Source organism: Pseudoliparis swirei, chromosome 14, assembly GCF_029220125.1.
Source record: "Pseudoliparis swirei isolate HS2019 ecotype Mariana Trench chromosome 14, NWPU_hadal_v1, whole genome shotgun sequence".
Lineage (NCBI taxonomy): Eukaryota > Metazoa > Chordata > Actinopteri > Perciformes > Liparidae > Pseudoliparis > Pseudoliparis swirei.
Window position 1 is genome coordinate 5,871,969 of NC_079401.1, and position 20,324 is coordinate 5,892,292.

The window sequence follows — 20,324 nt, forward strand, 5'->3', positions numbered from 1 at the left end:
CAGGACTCGCCCAGTGAGAGGGAAACCTTCTCGTCCCTTATCTGTATCGCGCCTCTCCAGTTGAGGAAGGAAGGCCGCCTCGCTGGCCATTCATCATCTTTTGGGGATTCAGGGTTGATGCAGATTGAAGTTGATACTGAACAGGGAAAAGGGAAGGGGATGAATATTCATACAATGGGATGAATCCCATTCAAGGTCCAGCACATCGGTCATGAAGTGAGGACTTGGAAGGCCTGCTTTGTTTTAGCACTGTTTACATGATCTCAGAAAACGTCATTTGTTCTAACAACATTACAACGTAGCAATTGATCTCCGTTAAAATAAAAGCGAATCTTATTTCCAAAAGCACGATGAGGATGAGATTGTCTGACTGCAGCGTTCACGTTGGTACCACGGTCAAGTCAGACCGATTCAGGAAACCACATTTCTGTTGTGTTCTTCAAAATAAAAGCTGGCCAGGATTTTTTTGATTTTTTTGAAGACACGAGTACTGCAAGCGGCCCCACTCACCAAAAAGGAAACACATAACTGCGAGATGTCACTAGATTGGATACACATACATCAAGATACACGGCAGTTGTTAGAATAGGGTGTCTGTGAATACAAACGCAATATCATATATGATTTATGTAAAACATTATTATGATTTGATGACGGAAAAAAGGGTGTGCTTTTATTTTGAAGGCAGAGAGAGAGAGAGAAAAAGAGGGAGAGAGAGAGAGATGCCGCACATCACTTTGGAGATTGGCGCTCGTGCAGTCCTGCTGGAAGCGGTCCTCACCTGCCGGACTGTGAGCGGCCGCGCAGCTGATTTCACAGGATAATCAGACTCACTTCCTCCGGTTTTTATCCTTCATTGATTCTTTTTTTGTTGTTGTCGCGCGTTCCCCTCGTCACTGACATGCTTTTCTGGCTGTTCTCCTCTCCTGCTGTTTCAAAGTGACCGGCCGCAGGTGTCTTTCTGAGCTCTGATTTGCTCCAGTCAACGCTGGCAATATGTAATTTTGGGATAAGAACGCTGCGTTATTTTCTCCCCCTCACCCCTCCGTCACCCTTTTTTTTTTTTTGGAGAAGTGGACTATTTCCCAGCTTGGGTATCCGCTCGTGTTTTTTCTTCTTCTTCTTTTGGAAACGTTTGCCGCTTTCCCTGTAGACCAGAACGGATCGTGATCCCGCGTGATGGTGCGGGACTATCGGGACTAACACACGCTCTCATTCGGAAACTGCTTGTGGGTGAGTTATTCAATTTATGGTTTGATTCCTTTTGCGTTTTCCAAAGTTGGTCGGACGCTCGCGTCTGCGTTCTGTGGAGGCGTTTTAAGACCCCCCCTCCCCCCTCCCACTCCCCCGACCCCCGGTCTGTGGGCAGCAGCGATTCATTTTGGGTGACGCGGATTTTTCACATCGACACAGATGTGCATCACGGATTCATGATCTCCTAATATGCGGCACTCTCATGGCGCATTTTGGAGCGGTCGTGTCTCGTTACGCACGAATCGCGGTCGCTCTTTTTGTGTGTGTTTTAGTTGCGGACGCGCAGCCTCCTCGATGCAAGTGCTCGCGGCTGCAGTACGACAGTGAAGTGGACCGCTTAAGTCTCCTGTGTGTTCTTTAATCATGTTCAGAAACCGCGTTATCCAAAGGAATCGGTTACAGTGCGTCATTTTACGCACACGGTGCATGTTTCCCATCTGCGCGATGACAGTGTAACACTGTGCGTCTTTTCATGTCGCGCCTGTGTCAGCGATGCATGTGTGTGTGTGTGCGTGTGTGTGTGTGTCTGTGTGTGTGTGTCAGCGTGCCCGTGGTAAGATTATGTCAGTGGATGCATGCTAATGTGTGTGCGCGCGCGTTTCAGACGAGGAGGGGAGGGAAAAAAAACCGGCCTTAGTTATTTCGAATTATTTCTGTTGAGTGACCGCTGGACGCGTCGGCTCCTCGCGCCTCTCGGCTCCTCGCTCCTGTTTCCTCGCTCCTGTTTCCTCTCCCGTGCCCGCTGCCGGGATGGAAGATGGCCTCTGATGGTCCGGATGGATTTTAGAGCTCCACTCTGGCGCTGCATATTTGAGAATCGGGAAGTCATACTGCTGTAAAGTTAGAGCACACGCTGGTTTAAAGAAGGGGAGGGTGGTGGGGGGGGGGGGGGACCTCCCTCCCTCCCTCTTCATCCATCACAGATGAGTTACAAAATGCACACTGTAGCTTTGCAAGTTGCCTTTCGTCCATTTCACCAGTGACCGCTGCAGAGATGCTTTTTTTCTTTTTCTCACGTCTCCATGTAAATCCACCAGAGCCGGTGACGTTCCTCTCCGGCCGAGGCCCAGCGGCAGCGTGCGCTCCGCATCCAGCCCGCTCGCCATCAATCGCACGCTTGTCTCATTCAGTCAACAGCAACGTTATTTCCACTGCTCCCCGAACCTCCCCCTTGCATCACGCTCTCTGCCCTAAATCTTTCCGCTCTTGTTTCTTCTCGACACGCGTTCTGCCTCCGGGGTTCTCCAGCCCGTGCCGTCATTTTAACAACATCTTTATTCATCGGCAAACCTCTATGGTTAAGCTTTGCCACAGGAGCAAACCAGCAGCAGCACATGACTTTATAGAGGTAAGTGGCAGTGGCCACTTAACGCATGCCCTGCAGCTCCATATTGAGCTGAGTCGAGTGCTCTCCAAGATAAATTGATTTAGATAGAGATTATGTCATCCAGCATTGGCACTTTTTTTCTCCCCCATGCTGGTCAAGTTTACCCAGCGGCATTGAATTCCCCTTCCTGCTCTCTGATAAATTAAGTGTTGGTTTAAAGGGTGCAGGAATGCACCGGCACAATTCAATTCAATTCAGTTTATTTGTATAGCCCAATTTCACAAATTACAAATTTGTCTCGGAGTGCTTTACAATCTGTACACATAGACATCCCTGCCCCAAAACCTCACATCGGACCAGGAAAAACTCCCAAATAACCCTTCAGGGGGGAAAAAAAGGGAAGAAACCTGCAGGAGAGCAACAGAGGAGGATCCCTCTCCTAGGATGGACAGATGCAATATATGTAATGTGTACAGAAGGACAGATTTAGAGTTAAAATACATTCAATGAATATGACAGAGTGTATGAATAGTTCATAGTAGGCATATTCCACGATGGAGACCTCCACGATCCATCAGGCAGATGGCGGTGGGGAGGAGGAGTGGGCGGAGTCTCAACAGGACAGTGGCGTAGTCATGAGCAGGAATTCCACGACCCAGACGATCCATCAGGCAGATAGGATCTATGCCGTCTCATAGGGTCCGATGACCCCATGAGATGTAAAGTCAAAAGGACTTCCGGGAGAAAGCAGAGTTAGTAACGTGTGATTGAGAGATGAAAATTCATCCTTAAGGAGAGAAAAAGAGGAGATAGGTACTCAGTGCATCCTAGAACGTCCCCCGGCAGCTATAAGCCTATAGCAGCATATCAAGGGGCTGGACCAGGGCAAACCTGATTCAGCCCTAACTATAAGCTCTGTCAAAGAGGAAGGTCTTAAGTCTACTCTTAACGAGGTGACTGTGTCTGCCTCCCGGACTGAAATTGGAAGCTGGTTCCATAAAAGAGGAGCTTGATAACTAAAGGCTCTGGCTCCCATTCTACTTTTTAAGACTCTAGGAACTACAAGTAGTCCCGCATTTAGTGAGCGTAGCTCTCTAGTGGGGCAATATGGTACGACAAGCTCCTTAAGATATGATGGAGCATCACCAATCAAGGCTTTGTAGGTTAAGAGAAGAATTTTAAAAGTGATTCTTGATTTTACTGGGAGCCAGTGCAGAGCAGCTAGTGCAGGAGTGATGTGATCTCTTTTCTTAGTTTTAGTGAGAACACGAGCTGCAGCATTCTGGATCAACTGGAGGGACCTAAGAGATTTATTAGAGCAGCCTGCTAATAAGGAGTTGCAGTAATCCAGTCTCGAAGTAACGAACGCGTGAACCAATTTTTCTGCATCTTTTTGAGACAAGATGTGCCTGATTTTTGAAATATTACGTAGATGAAAGAATGCAGTCCTTGAGATTTGCTTTACGTGGGAGTTAAAGGACAAGTCCCGATCAAAGATAACGCCAAGATTCTTTACAGTGGTGTTGGATGCCAGGGCAATGCCGTCTACAGAATCCACATCACCAGATAATTGATCTCTGAGGTGCTCAGGGCCGATTAAAATTACTTCGGTTTTGTCTGAGTTTAACATCAAGAAGTTGCAGGTCATCCATGTTTTTATGTCTTTAAGACATGCTTGAATTTTACAGAGTTGGTTGCTCTCCTCTGGTTTTATCGATAAATATAGTTGAGTGTCATCTGCATAACAATGAAAGTTTATGGAGTGTTTCCTGATAATATTGCCCAAAGGAAGCATGTATAAGGTAAATAAAATTGGTCCAAGCACAGAACCTTGTGGAACTCCGTGATTAACGTTGGTGGTTATCGAGGCGTCATCGTTTACAAATACAAACTGAGATCGATCTGATAAATAGGATTTAAACCAAATTAGTGCCGTGCCTGAAATGCCAATCGACTGCTCCAGTCTCTGTAACAGGATGTCATGGTCAATGGTGTCGAATGCAGCACTAAGGTCTAACAAGACCAGGACAGAGAGGAGTCCTTTATCTGCTGCCATTAAGAGGTCATTTGTAATTTTCACCAGTGCCGTCTCGGTGCTGTGGTGTTTTCTAAATCCTGATTGAAATTTCTCAAATAAACTATTATGATGTAGAAAGTCGCACAACTGATTTGCGACCACTTTCTCAAGGATCTTGGAGAGGAAGGGAGGTTAGAGATCGGTCTGTAGTTAGCCAATACCTCTGGATCCAGAGTGGGCTTCTTCAGGAGAGGTTTAATAACAGCCACCTTGAAGGAGTGTGGTACGTGGCCTGTTAGCAGAGACACATTGATAATATCTAATAGAGAGTCGCCAATTAAAGGCAAAACGTCTTTAAGCAGCCTCGTCGGGATGGGGTCCAAGAGACAGGTAGACGTGTTCGAAGTAGAAACCGTTGAAAATAATTGGTCACGGTTGATAGGAGAAAATCCCTCCAAATATACACCAGGGCATACAGCGGTTTCCAAGGCCATTCCAGTTGAGGACAGATTGGCACTGGTTATGGGCAAGAGAATATTAATCTTGTCCCTAATAGTTAAAATCTTTTCATTAAAGAAGTTCATAAAGTCATTACCACTGAGGTTTATAGGAATGCTCGGCTCCACAGAGCTGTGACTCTCTGTCAGCCTGGCTACAGTGCTGAAGAGAAACCTGGGGTTGTTTTATTTTTTTCTATTATTGATGAGTAATAGGCTGCTCTGGCATTACGGAGGGCCTTCTTATATGTTTTAAGACTATCTCGCCAAACTAAGCGGGATTCTTCGAGATTAGTTGAACGCCATATGCGTTCAAGCTTTCGTGACGTTTGCTTCAGTTTGCGGGTCTGAGGGTTATACCAGGGAGCAAACCTCCTCTTCCTCACTGTCTTCTTCTTCAGAGGGGCTATCGAGTCCAGTGTCATTCTCAAAGAGCCTGTGGCACTGTCAACAAGATGATCAATCTGGGACGGACTAAAGTTAGACCAGGAGTCCTCTGTTATATTGAGACGTGGTATCGAATCAAATACAGAAGGAATCGCTTCTTTAAATTTAGCTACAGCACTGTCAGTTAGACATCTGGTGTAGAAACTTTTGACTAACGGAGTACACTCCGGTAGTATAAATTCAAAAGTTATGAGGTTGTGGTCTGACAGAAGAGGATTCTGTGGGAAGACGTTCAAATGCTCAATGTCAACGCCATAAGTAAGAACAAGATCAAGCGTGTGGCCAAAGCTGTGAGTGGGTTTCTGTACTCTCTGGCAGAAGCCAATCGAGTCCAACAATGAGATGAATGCAGCACTAAGGCAATCATTATCAACATCCACATGGATATTAAAATCTCCAACAATAATAACTTTATCGGTTTTAAGAACCAAACTTGATATAAATTCTGAGAATTCAGATATAAACTCTGAATATGGACCTGGTGGCCGGTACAGAATCACAAATCGAATTGGCTGTAGTGTTTTCCAGGTTGGATGTGAAAGACTAAGAACAAGGCTTTCAAATGAGGTGTAGTGTAATTTTGGTTGAGGATTAATTAATAGGCTCGATTCAAAGATGGCTGGTACTCCACCTCCTCGACCGGTGCCTCGAGGAATGTGAGTATTAATATGACTTGGAGGAGTCGATTCATTCAGGCAGACATATTCTTCATGGCTCAGCCAGGTTTCAGTTAGGCAACATAAATCAATGTGATTATCTGATATTAAATCATTCAGTAACACAGCTTTAGATGACAGAGATCGAATATTTAGGAGACCACATTTAATAGACCTATTTTGTTGCACTGCTGAAATAATGGTGTTAACTTGTATAAGGTTATTGTGTACGACTCCTCTTCTGCTTACTTTTGATTTATTTAATTGAAGTGGCCGTGGGACAGACACAGTCTCTACTCTAAAGTCAAGGGTGGGTAACTGCTCGAATGGAAGAGCAGAGAAGGGTGTTAAACTACAACTCTGCTCCCGGTTCCTGATCTGAACCCTGGGTTGTCATAGATTAAGTCCGTGATCAACTTGGTCATATTCGCAGAAATGAGACGCTCCGTCCAACGTGGGATGAATGCCGCTCTCCTCATCAGATCAGGTTTTCCCCAGAAAGTCTTCCAGTTGTCTACGTAGCCCACATTATTCGCTGGGCACCACCTCGACAGCCAGCGGTTAAAAGACGACATTCGGCTATACAATTCGTCTGTCTGCAAATTTGGGAGAGGGCCAGAGAAAATTACGGTGTCCGACAACGTCTTGGCATAAGCACACACCGATTCCACATTAATTTTAGTGACTTCCGACCGACGGGCTCGGGCGTCATTACCACCGGCGTGTATTACAATCTGACTGTATCTCCGCTTATCCTTAGCCAGCAGCTTCAAACAAGACTCCACGTCGCCCGCTCTGGCCCCCGGGAGGCACACGACTCTAGTCCGTGGCTTCGCTATTTTCACGTTCCTGACTATAGAGCTCCCGATAACCAGGGTGTGTTCCTCAGTGTGTCGCTGAGCAGGGAAAACTGGTTGGAAACGTGAAGTGGTTGGTGCACAGCGGGCTTCTGTGTAGACTTACTACTCCTGCGAACAGTTACCCAACCATCCGGCTGCACGGTTACCGCCGGGGAACAGCTAACAGCTGACTGTAGCTCCGCGCCGACTACGGGAGAGGGCGGGCTAACTAGCATAGCTGTCTGAGCTTCGATAGCGGAGCCGTGCATCTAACCCACTTAGACCTGCCTCCAACCTAGCAAATAAACTACACTTGTTGCATGTATCGTTATCATTAAGGGAGGCAGGGGGATAACTATACATGAGACACACTGAGCAAGAGGGAGCGGGAGGGAGAGAAGAAGAAGTCATGCTCGCTGTTGAGCTGGCAACCAGAGCTTACCGGAAGAGTGAGATGATGCGTTCAGGAGCAGCTGGGAAAATCAGTCTCGGTTTGACGATGTTCTCGTTTTGACGATAAGGCAACCTGAAAGGTTCTGGAAAAAAGTTGCATTTCATTTATTTTCTTTCAAGGATTTCGTATTTCGAGGTACAACTTTGCATTCGTTGTTTAAACTCGACCACAATCGAGTGCCGGATTATAGCCGGCGACCTTTCTCCAAAGCAGTGGCTTGGGGCCTTTTTGGCGTGTGCACCAGTACCGTGTGATATTCATTATATTCTGCTTTTAAATAATTGAACAGCACAACATTTCTATGGGTTCCGGTGGACTTCAGCAAGCGTCCCCCTCGTTGTAGTCCTCATAAGTCCTTTAAAAATATGCCAATATTTACAATTCTGCAACCACAATGTAGCTTCCGTCAGGCGGGAAGAAGCGTTAGCGTTGTCCTCTGATCTATTGTGCTGCAGAAATGGGGGAAAACCAAACCCTCGCGTCCCTTTCGGGCAACACGGCAGCCGTGTTGACTTGCTGATGGGAGGCCAGGCCGTGTGGGGAAAAAGAAATAAATGACCCTCAAAATTGCCCTCCCGTTCTCTTTGTGGCCCTCCAGCTCTCCGTGTGGCCCTTCCCTGCTGCTAGTCAGCGGAGAGGTATCCAAAGGACGGTCCTCCCCTGCAAATCATTTTCATGGGCCACTTATTTTTGAGACCTTGATCTGAATGCCTTCTTGTGGCGACGTGGACGGAGCATCCGCCGCCGCAGCGCCGGCCTTATTTACATTCTCCGTGTAATGGCGTCCCTATCCACACACTTATTACCACAATAAAAGCACGATGATGGCTTAATTTCTCTGGTCTCTTTCCCCAGTGCTCTCGAACAACATATGTAAGCTATTCTGTGTGTGTGTGTGTGTGTGTGTCTTGGGGGTGGCCCAAGCATAAAGTTGACCAGAGTCAAATGCAATTTAAAAGCGCCTTTATTTTCCCATTTGTTCCAGATGAAAATAAAAGCACTCTGGGTCACTCGCAGTGGAGCTCGCCCCGCGGCGCTAATGTTGCGTCGGTCAATTGTCGGCGCGGCTAAAATGAATAAAGAGGCGAGACTCGCGTTGCTTTGCCTCTGATGGAACGGCCATCGAAGGCGCGATCAATTACCTCCATGCACAGGCGGCGTCTTCGCCCGGGGGCGATCTGCGCTTAGAATAAACACTGTTTTTTTCTTTCTTCTTTTGCCACTTTTCTTCTTTTTTTTAATCGGCGTGAGAAGAGAGCGGAATTATCATTTTCATCCCTTTCTTCTCGGGGCCCACTGTGATCGTTCCCGTGTCTGGGGGGGGGGGGGGGTGATCCTCAGAGGCCCCATCCAGCCTCCAAAAAGACGGAGTTGATGTGTTTCTAGATGGCTTTCAGAGAGATGTGGACGGAGGATGGGAATTGCATGCCAGGGGAAGCAAGATGAGCAATTTCTCCTTCCATTTCCCTCCTCCTCTGTTCATCCCATCTGTGCTTACTCATTCATGAAAAGGCTTTGTTTTGACATTCCATACGCCGGCGTGGCGATAAAGACACGTGCAAAATGGCAATTGACAAGAATGGGGAATGGGGGGGGGACTCATCTCTCAAATGTTATCAGAACACCATCACAGCTCCCCTATGTTGATGCACGTTTGGACCCGTGTTACAAGTGGCTGCCGGTGAGGCGTTCAGGGAACCGTTTCGCAAAGCCCATTCGGGGCGGCGTTTCCTTCTCGGCGCTCGCAAGGAAAACGCCGGTCCCATTCCCCGCGGCACGTGTTTGTATGGGAGCCCCCGTGCACCATCCAAGGGCCGCAGACTGTTTGCACACAGTGCATGAACGCCCACATGGGCAGGCGGGGAACTCGTCAGGGGATTAATGGAGCGAGCTCGAGAAGCGCTTGAAATTAACACCGTGGGTGCGCGTCCCACGTCTCTTGTTTGTCATTTCCTCGCTCCTCGCTCGGAAGTGATTCTGCCCCCCCCCCCCCCCCATCACTCGAGGGGCGAGGAGACGAGGAGGGCCCTCTAAGGACTAACTGTGTCTTTATTACTTTCAGTGCAGTCCCCATGTACACAAACAATACCTTTAGCCCATTCATGTAGTTACGTTATCCACCTAAAATGCACCCATTTGATTGGCCCATTGTTATCATCCGGTATGTTTCTGCCAGATATTCGAGCCAACCTTTGTGGGTGTCTTTCCCTTTTTCTGAGGAGGGGGATCCCTTCATCCATTCTCCACTAAAAAGCCTCACAGACTTCTTATAGCGGCTCCTTTTTTTTCCTGGCCCCTGCTCCCTGTACGAGGTGAGCGCTGGGATTCAGAACCAACATTCATGAATATATGAATAAATGCAGTTCGACCCAGTTCAGCTCAACGCATTGCTGAATCGTCCGTATATTCAAATGCAGCAAATCCAGTAATAATCCCATTCCCAGTTTAGCTAATGGTGGTAATAATTTCATGCCGCCTTTGCATTGCAACTGAGGGGGTGACTGGCGTGCCTTTCCTCTGCCCCCCAGCCAGAACCCCCCCAACTTCCCCTTGCTGGACCAGACCCACTGGGTTCTTGATTAATGGGCCACTTTGCAAGAAAGGGCCTGGTGACGGCGCTCCCCTCGTCCGCCGATATCGAATCTCGTCTGTTATTGGGCGAAAAGCGGATTTGCATTGCGCCGCTAAGCCCTCGTGTCGGCTCGCCTCGGCGCTCGACTTGGTTTTCGGCTCGTTCGGTCGTTGGGGGCATTGTCGTGAAGACGATCGTCTTTTTTCCTCGGGGGGCATTTCTGCGCATCTGCTCTTGTAGTTCCGGACCCCTTGAACCCAAACACATCCATCATCATCCCGAGCATTGGCGCGTTCCCCAAGAGTTGAGAGATGAAGTGCAACCTCGACAAAACAAAGTCTGAAGAATTAAGTGTTGTCTGTCAAAAAAGAAGAAAAAAAAGACGTTTTTTTTCTCCTTCAGAGGCTTTTTTTCTTCTTTATTTGTTGCTCTCGGCTGGATTTTCTCGTTTTCTCTCGGCTCAAATTGATTCCTCCTCGTATATGATTTGATTAATAAAATCGGCCAGATAAATGTTTCGCCGCCTTAATGGTTATAGTGGCTGCAGGGTAGGCGTTTATTATGTTGCGTTAATAATCTGACAGTCCTCTTTCGTTCCCTCTTCAATCAGCCCCGCGGTTCTGCTGCTTCGACGACGCAGTGCATTAAACTCAATAAATGTGGACCGCTACGGCCACGGAATCTTTTTAGGCCTACGATTTAAAGAACTTCATCGGACATTTATTACTTTATTACTTTTCTGTGTAATCCGTGTAAAAAAAAAAAAAAAAACGATGCTCTGTAATGCGGCTTTGGACCATCTTTGATTATTTAAAAGGCCAAACCCAACCCCCACCATATCCGACTGAATCTCTGTAAAGATATGCGGATGTTCTCTCCCTCTCCGTTAAAGTCAGAGCTCCTTGAAGGACTCCGACTCCGACGCTCTCCACTGAATAGCATTAGCATACCGTGCAGTACGGCTGCAGACTCAGATTTTAAATGTAGGTGTCGGGTTGGAAAATGCCCGTTTGAGGTTGTGCCGGAGCGAGATGAAGACAGAACCGCTTCCCTCCGCCTGTGAATTCCTCTTTCCTGGGTGCCACCGGAAGAGAATATTTTCTTCGCTATCGTTCGCCGTGGCTAATGTGAGACTCACTGTTCCAGACCTCGAACGGATTTCGAGGTTCCACCAAAGTCAACAAACGACTCCACCCCAATAATAATATTTGGGAGATTTTTCGCCGCGTGGATTTAGCCACAAATTGGTCTCATCTTTTCTTTTCTTTTTTTAACGGCGTCTTATTCTCGAAGCGTGAAAGAGACGGGTCGGTTTCAGTGAACGTTTCCAACGTGAGAGTTTGCACACGGCCCTCCAGTCCAGTTGTGTGCTCCTCCTCTGCCGCTTGGCACCATCTCAGGATGCTGCCTCTCATGGTTGCCTTCCCCTCACTCTCTATTCTCGTCCCCTTCTCTCTCGCCTTCATTCATCCCCTCTTCCTCTCAGTGATTCCATCTCTCTCTCTCTCGCTCTCTTTCTCTCGTGGTCTCCTTAGCCCTGGTCTTGAATAGCCAATGAGAGAGCTCTGTTCATTTAATGTCATCCTTATTTCCCTGACAGCCTGGCAGGATAAAGAATCTAGTTCGCAGGCAGCGACTTAAGTATTTGATGTGACTGCAAAGACGATGTGTGTGTGTGTGTTTGTGTGTGTGTGTCTTTCTCCATCGAAGTCTTTCAAAGTGGATTTTTTGGGGGTTTTCCAAGCTAAACGGTGGCTAACAGCTCCCAAGACCAAAATGGAGAGATATCAGTTGTACATTACATGACGAGCAGCTCCGCCGGCTGTTGTTTACGTGTTGAGCTCTACATTCCCATCGGAGATCGACGGAAATCAGAGTTTGTCAGATTTTACTTAAAGTTATTTGGTGTTTCTCCATCATATTCATATTCCTCCAATTATAGGCTTTTAAACAATATTCAGACCATGATGTGCCACTCAATATATTTTAACGGTTAATTGACGGAAGGAGCATTTATTTGGGGCGTCATTTTCGGTGTTGGACATGTCTGTCGATGTGTGTGTGTGTGTGTGTGTGTGTGCCTAAGAAGACGGGTCTTCTCCCTCCCTCTCTCATGGGGCAGTTGAGGGTGGGGGAGGGGCTATAGCGAAAGAGACGCGGTTCTAATTGTGTGATTAAAGGCATTGGACCCAGAGCTCCAATCAGAGAGAGTAAAACCCAGGAGAAAGAGGACATGAATGCCATTCCCCCGCTCCATATGGTGGTCAGTGCGCCTAGTTGCCAAGACAATAAGACATAGTTTTTTCATAAGTGTGGCGGTTGTGAGAGGAGAAGCAGCGCGTTTTAAGTTCTACCCCGCTCGGTTCTGTCGATGACACCTTTACAACGGAGCGTGGGCGCACACATCTTGTTTTCGCCTCTCGCTGTCGGTTTCCCGGACGGCGGGTAACGTCCTCCGACGATCCCGACGGCCACCCAGAAGACGTCAGATCGGAGCCTTTTTTTCCCCCCGCGAAGGACAGCCGGAAAACCTGAAATGAGAGCTCCGCATAAATCATAATCCATATTTCCACCTGGCGAGGCTCTAAAGCCGCCGATCGCCGAAATTGTTTGCGAGTTGGAGTGGGAGACGCGCTCCTCGGGGGGCCGACTCCGAAGGCCCCCGCGGGAGTGCTGAGAGAGAGTGCCCCATTTCTCTTGCTGAACCCTCCTCGAAAAGTAATTGAATTTTGGATGAATCCGCTGAGGAGGAAACGCTGTAAGGGAAGAGAGAGAGAGAGAGGGATGGAGAGAGAGAGAGAGAGAATGCTTGAGGAGAAAAACAATCAAAGAATGAGGGGCAGGTGACGGCACCTTTTAGGATGAGCTTTTCTTTTAAAGAACGGCACTCTTTGAGATGCTCGACAGGATAAGCTTTTGATGTGCCATTGTTCAGGAAGGCTTGATTTCATATATATTTTGGACATCTCGTACCCGTGTCTTCCTGCTCCAGCGTGTTCCCGATCACATCTCTGACAGTTCGACAGCTGCACTGAATCTTCCACTCCTCTGTGGCTAATAACCGCGCGCCAAGAAGTACGATGATGGCGACAATACCACATCGACACCTCCTTCCCGATCACTGATACCACATTGAGCGTTTTGACCTCGATAAGCCCCGAACCGGCTCCATTCTTCAAACAGGTGGTCGGGCTCCCCAACACACACTCCGCCCGGCCACGAAAGATAAAGCAGTCAAACGTAACCGTGGTATTTGGGGCGTTTGGTGAAATATTGCTGGGGAGAAAACAAAATCTAGCGGTAAAGGGGCACAATTAAATCCCCCCAAACATCCCCGTTGGCCACAAGCTCTCTGCACCTCTATCTTGATCAATCGGACTATCCCCCCCCCCCCCCTTTTCTTTTTCTTCTTGTGAGCCGGCTGCCGGCTGATTAACAGGCTCAAGTCATCAGTGTAATCGGTAGTTAAATTAGCGGCTGATGGAACTCTGGCAGCTCTCCAGCCTTTAGCCGCGGACGTCACCGGGGCTTTACTCGGAGGCCGAAAAGGAGCTGCTCTCAGTTGAGTTGGTGGAAGCGTAGAATCATCATCATCATCATCATCATCATCATCATTGAATCGCACAGGAATTGTTACGGTGCCATTTCACTCTTTTACCATCACTGAACAGCTGCAATTCAGCATTTGATTGGCCTCCAGTGCTTCGCTCCGTCTAACATACGACAGAACTCAAATGTAACTGAGGTCAGTGGTCATTAGAAAACGTCTTTCTGAAACTCACTTCCGGAGCCACTCTCGTGTTTTCGTGTGTGATTCTTTAATATATTTAATCCCATAATCCACGATTATCTCGCTCCCAGCACACGAGGAGAAACAATGTATGATCAGTGTACCCGACAGAACAGGATTTAGTGTATTTACTCATCAGCACACTTGGTATCAACACAAAACTAATTAGCTGCATCGCAAGAGCACTTTGTTGTTCACCTTCTCGGGGAGAAGGAGCGCTCGCTTTCATGCCAGCCAGTCGGGGATATCGCCGCGAACGGGAGGAATAAACCAAAGAAGCACGGCGTTTGCGCTCGTGTTGCAGACGAGCGCTCCGACACGGGGGAAAGTAATTAAAAAGATAAGATTTGTCGGCGCGGTGGCGTTTAGCCTTCCTGAGGTGGCATCGGTCGCAGAAAGCCGGGGCGACAATCGGCCAACTTCGACGAGGACGACTCGGCAATGTCGGACATCTTTGGCCACGGACCAGTTTTGAATGCCGCTGTGAGCATCTCGAGGGCTACTGTGGCGCTTCAGGGTCGCCCCCTCGAGCCGCAGTCATGTGACCAGAATGAACAGCGTTACGACACGTTTATTGAACATGACAGAAATTGTGAATAACGAGCAGTCGGCATGGACCACGATCCAGAGAACTGGCAAAATTGTGAGAACCAGTCCAATTTAATATGGGATCCAATGAGTCTTTTCTTTGTTGCGTATCCTCGGTTCTGATTGGCTACAGTGCATTATTATAAAGCATGTGCTTCTCACCTTTTCTCTTCATGCTAACGTTAGCTGTTTCTCGAAGCATTCCACTAACATTCACCCCGAAGCTGGCAAAGGAAGGTATTATTTAAAGCTTCTACTTTATGATATAAATGAACAATATGTGTATCCAAACTTTGGCCCTGACACGGTGTGAGCGGGATCAAGCTCTCCAACCTGGGCTTTAGAGGGCTTCTGAGATATTACACATTGACACACTTTATTTTTCAATAATCTTACGATCTTTCGAACAAAACGCACACAAAGGAAACACGTAAGATACAACTGAGGACGGATGATGTTAAAACTTAAATACACATATTGTTCATGTTTTGAAGACAGGATTTTGTTATTTCTTTCCAAGTTTCATTTGAATGATCGCAGAGAAAGGGACAAACAATAACTTTTAGTTTCCCAAAAAATAACCGACAACTAATTTACATCCACAGTTACTTAAATCTGAAAATGCAGAAACAAGAGACCGCCTGACGTTTTGAGGCCACAATCAAAAGTACAATAAATCTATTAACCCAATTTGCCTATGTTATCATTTATTTGACTCAAACACATATAAATACACATTTAAAAAGGATTTTTTTACCGTCGAATAATATTTTTTACCTGCCGTCTCACACCGATGGAGTGTATGGCGCGCTGCGTGTGACCTGAGATGCGAAGCGGGGGCGTGATTATGTTGCGTTGGCGGGGGGGAAAGTGTGATGAGTGTTGTGTATAGATGACGACGCTGCACAGCCAGGTTTGTCTTGATCGAGATGCGTCTTGACGTTTGTATCACAGCCTGATTATACAGTCGCTCCCTCAAGAGCCACCGGTATAAATAAAGCAGAGGCAGACAAACACTACAGGGGAGGCGGGTTGGATTTCCTCCAGCTGACCTCGGGTCTCGTAAAAAGTTCTGTAATTATTGGCTCACTTGCAGTTTTCTTAGATCTTCTTTAATTTCTCCGGCTTTGATCGAGCATCTCCTGCCAAAGTCCTTACCGCCTCCTTTAAAAAAAAAAAAAAATGTTTCGGATGGAGTGCAGAATAATAAATCAAGCTTTTGTTTCTTTGTAGGACTGGTAAAAAATGAAAGCTCCCATTCCTCTTCTGATCCTGCTTCACGCCGTTGTGGTCCATTGCCTGAAAGTGGTGTCGAAGAGAGGCTCAGGTAAGTCCGCTTATTTCTACCACTGCTATTGTATCGTCCTTTTTTTGAATCCTTGGACTCCAATGCTCTTCTTGCTGCTTCTTTAAAAACACACGTGGTGCACATGCCCAGTGTCGTCCACACCGTCTTCATTACCTGTAGCGTGAATCCCATTTGTAACGGGAGTTAATAACCCCTGGTTTTTTCCACCTTCTTTTTGTTTTCTTTTTAAATATGTGTTTCTGTCAATTGTTCCCAAAAGAGCGCGGTTATACCGAACCAAGCCCCGAGGGCGCAGTGAACGGAGAGGAGGCGGAGCATGGAAGGATGGCCTTTTGAGTTGCGTCCACCAATAGCGCGCGACGCCACCGACGAGCACATGATCACTTTCTCTACAGGGGGGGGGGGATGTATCCACATTGGTTTACATGGAAACATCTTTTGCACTTTCTATTTATTTATTTCACATTTCTTTTGGTTCCTTTTTTTTTTGTATCCAGTGGCTGCTTGCGTCTGGTTTTTTTTTCCTGCCCATGCATATTAGACACAGGTGCAGCAACGGGCCCGCAGCTCATCAAAAGCTTTTCCGCGGTTTGCAGAAGAAGTCTCGACGGGCCATCTCGTCGGATGCTCCGCGAGCCGCTGCCCCGGGGCGAAAATTTGAAACGTGTCCGCTGATAAATGAACGCCCCCGTCCGAGCTAGACCTCCGTCCTCTGTTCCTCCTCTTTTTTGGGCTCGTACCGGCTTTGTTAGAGGCCACGCCGGGTTGAAAGTGAGAGCGCCGCTGTAAACGGGGCTTCTGGGTAATGAAAGCCAGTTTTGGAATTGCACCGCTTTCATTTTTTATGGAACGGAAAGAAACAGCGGGGTCGAGGAGGCGAAACATCCTGGTGAATATCACATCGGGTGTGTTTCTTAGCGTTCCTTTATGAGATAAGAGTTTTCAATTAAAGTTGGTCATATTCACACCGCAGATTTGAGAGGCTTATTCAAAATGTAATTTGCAATACAGCTTTCTCCGATCAACTGGGACTACTTGCTGTACATGCGGTGTATTCCACTGTGAAGGGCCTCTTTATGCAGGCTCCAACGGCGGCGAACCATTTAAGCTTCGCCCGGGTCATGCAGCCGCAAAGGTTTTATTTGTGCTGTTTTGTATATTCTCCCCATCGGAGCCAAATACCGTGATATTGATTCCATTTAAATCCAAATGATATGCACCATTTTCTCAGGCGAGTACGGAGGGACCCAGTTGGATTTGATTAGACTAATTTAATTTCTAATAAGACGACGTGAGCTGCTCCAGACTCTGTAAACACGATGTGGTTTTCATTCGTACCTTTTTGTTAAACAGAACTCTGTGTTGACAATCTTTTGTAAGTGTCAGCGCATTAAAGGAAATTAAATGGCTTGATTGACTCCCTCAGGAACAATGAATCCACGATCTCACTTGCTTTTCCTTCTCACTGGGCGCCACACACACACACACATACCTAGAAACCCCTGCACATATATATATATATATTGTTAATACTTTCTTCTTTTTTGTGTGTGGATATTGTATAGTTTATTCTCATTCTTATTCTTTTTTTAGTCTGCTACTGCTGTCGGGTGTTTTGCACATAAGAATTTCACGAACCGATTATACTTGTATAAAAGGGGATGTGACAATAAAAACTTGAAACTTGAAACTTGAAACAGTGCTGCATGTGCACTGCTATTATCTGGAGATGATTAAATTCAAAACACCCGTCTTGGAGTAATGCTTTGTCTGCATTTGTACTCGGGGTGGAGCGGTGCACCAACACACAATGCATATCTGCCACACTAAGCCTCGGCGTGCATAAGCAGGAAAACATATCCATTTGTCCTCTGCCGTGGTTCCTCTTTGTGAGAATGCTGATCTGGCCCGAACGCTTGGGCGAACACAATAATTATGTATATTTTTGCTTAAAACAGCACATCAAGTCAGATGTTGAAGTAAACCCCACCCCCCTCCCGTGATGGTGCCTCCACGGTGGTGCAATTCCTCCCAGCGGTTCATTCAGGCAGAGATTGGCGTTCGTGATCAGATTTGGACAAATTCATGTGGGCGGGATGCTTTTTGCTCCTCCCGGCTCGATATATGGAGAGTAACGGGCATGTGTTTTTGTTTAGTTATTATTATTGCCGTGCGTGTGCAGAATAATGTAGGAAAAATAAATAAAATTGCATCTATGAATCCAAAAGAATGGCAAATGGTTTTTAATCATGGCGTACTATTTACGGCAGGGACTTGTTCTCCAGTAGCGGCTCACAGGGCCGGTGTGAAGATTAGAGAAGTGGGTTTCCCCGTCGGAGAACATCCTGCAAACGCCGTGTTTCCATATTGGGTGAGAAGTAGCTGGTTTTTAAGGGAATCTGTTGAGTCAATTCTGAATACCGCAAAATGGAGTCGTAGTCAATCTCTTTCTGGAAGCCAGTGATCCGCGGACAAATACCAGCTTTGTTGTTCTATTTCTGATGCACTTGCTATTCTTGGTTATTAAAAAAAAGAAGGAAAAAAAAAGAAAAGAAAGCTGTTCTCAGTTGCTGTTATTGCCTCAAACACAGAATCAGCTCCCTTGTTGGCCACTTGTGCCGTAATATACATAAACGAGATGCTCGGGACGGGTCGTGCGAAGAAACCCCGAAAGCTCGCTGCACTAAAAGAGCCGACTCGTCTTTCTGTGCGCGACCCGGCTGCATTTAATCGGCTATGAAATAGAACTCAAGGTATGTTTTTTTCTTTTCTTCTTCTTTTGGGCCTCTCTGAAGTAATAACTATGCATTTATTCTTTTTCTCACACGGCTACAATCGGAGGGTACCAAGGGTGACTTTAAGCGGATCTGAATGCAGCACAGGATGAAAAGGGCACGCCACACAACCTAAACGGCGTGCTTAGCGTAGCCCCGCCCCCTCCGGTTCATTCCATGGTGCATCGATGTTCATCTGCATAACGTTATCTACGACGTCTGTGCAGCTTCCGGCATCAAAACGCCGACACGCGGGCTCCCCGATGCTCCGGCTTTCTTTCGGGTACGGCTGAAACATCAATTCAGAGAATTTTTTCCTCTGAGTCGGATTCATTTAACTATTCCTCTTATTTTTTAGGAAACTGAAATACTGTGTTTTGTGTCCCAAATCAACACAGCGGCTATGCAAGCGCTCTAAAATGGGCTGTCGAGAGCTTTTCATCGGTCATGGTTGATTTCTAATGAGGCAAACCGGGGACGGCGCCGCAGTCAGCCACCGACCATTTACCCCCGCGGACAACAGCTCAGTTTATTCTGAACAATCGCTTGTCGCTTTTTTTCCGTTCTTCTCCTTCTCTTTTTTTCTTCTTTTTCTTCTTCAACAAACCTCTTTTCAGCTTTTTGTTCCACCGATCCGCCGCCTCAGCACTTTCAAAGTGCGCTCGCTGCAGAGCCGGAGACACTTTCTGTTTAATATTCCAGAAAAGTCCGCCCTGAACAAAACTGTGAGCCGTGTGAAAAACACCGACGGCACGTCGTAGATTCACGATCACATATGCCCTGACATTGATTGAGACGGATTCAGCCTCTCTCCTCCCGTCTGCCGCGCTCTCATTAGTCCCCAATTTCTCCGGCAGACATCGATGGGCGCCCAGACAAATGACGCTTACCTTCCCACCGTCTCCCAGTGGCCGCAGCAATGCGTTACCCATCACTCCCAGTGAATCCATCATTCAGTTATCCGTGCATGTGTATAACAATTGTTTTTTATTCAAACCAGCTGATCTCCTGTACGCAGTACGGTCTGCTGCTCTCATGATGGTCTGAGGGCTGATGAAGAGTAGCTGTAAATAAAAGCCCGCCACTGCAACAAGACCTTGGTTCCCATTAGAGAGCAGCCGCTCATCATCCGTCTCTCCCCGTGTATTTATCTACTGCCGCTGCAGTGGGTCCACAACATATATTCTTCCCCCTCGCTTCCCCCGCTCTTTTTTCCTCTCTCTCTCTCTCGCTCTTGCAGGAGGAACAAACCAAGGACATCCTGACAGTCGGTTCAATTTACCGTCTTTACACCCCGGGGCGACGCTCAAGTCTGGGAGGATGTCGGCATTAATATGTCAGAGAATCTCCCCCCCCTCTCCCTCCCACAGTAATGGCGCTACTCGCAATTTGGCCAATAATAAGGCTCCTCCTAATTGGACGAGACAGCGATTCCTAACGGGGAGACGTCGGTGCGCCGCACAAATTCAATTACGGCGAGCCATTTGATTTTGTAATTGATCTTTTAAGGATGTTAAATATGGCAGGAAGCTATCGGCAATAACTTTTGAGGGAGGGACGGCGCGCGGCCCCTTCCTCCTCGTCATTCCGTCTCACGAATGGAAACGACTGAGCGCCAAATAAATCTGGATTCTGAAAGCGATAAAAAAGGAAGAGTGCATTGATATCAGTTTTGAAGGTCCATCGGATGGATTACACTCCGCTCGAGGATGTCGGTGGGATGCAACGGCCCGAAATGACATCAACGTGTTTACCCCAAACAAATCCAAGAAACTTCAAACTGAAACTCTAGACTGAAAT

The 20,324-nt window shown here is 47.1% G+C and overlaps 1 protein-coding gene across 2 annotated transcripts in view; it reads left to right on the forward strand.

Moving 5' to 3' along the window:
- Positions 1–1,004: 1,004 nt before the first annotated feature.
- The window catches only part of il1rapl1b (interleukin 1 receptor accessory protein-like 1b), a 161,752-nt gene continuing 142,432 nt past the window's right edge, over positions 1,005–20,324 (forward strand). For both annotated transcript variants that reach the window (XM_056431407.1, XM_056431408.1), the window contains exons 1-2: positions 1,005–1,233; positions 15,675–15,768. In XM_056431407.1, coding sequence (XP_056287382.1) covers positions 15,687–15,768 — 82 coding nt within the window. In that variant the 5' untranslated portion in view covers positions 1,005–1,233; positions 15,675–15,686. The remainder of the gene's footprint in view (positions 1,234–15,674; positions 15,769–20,324) is intronic.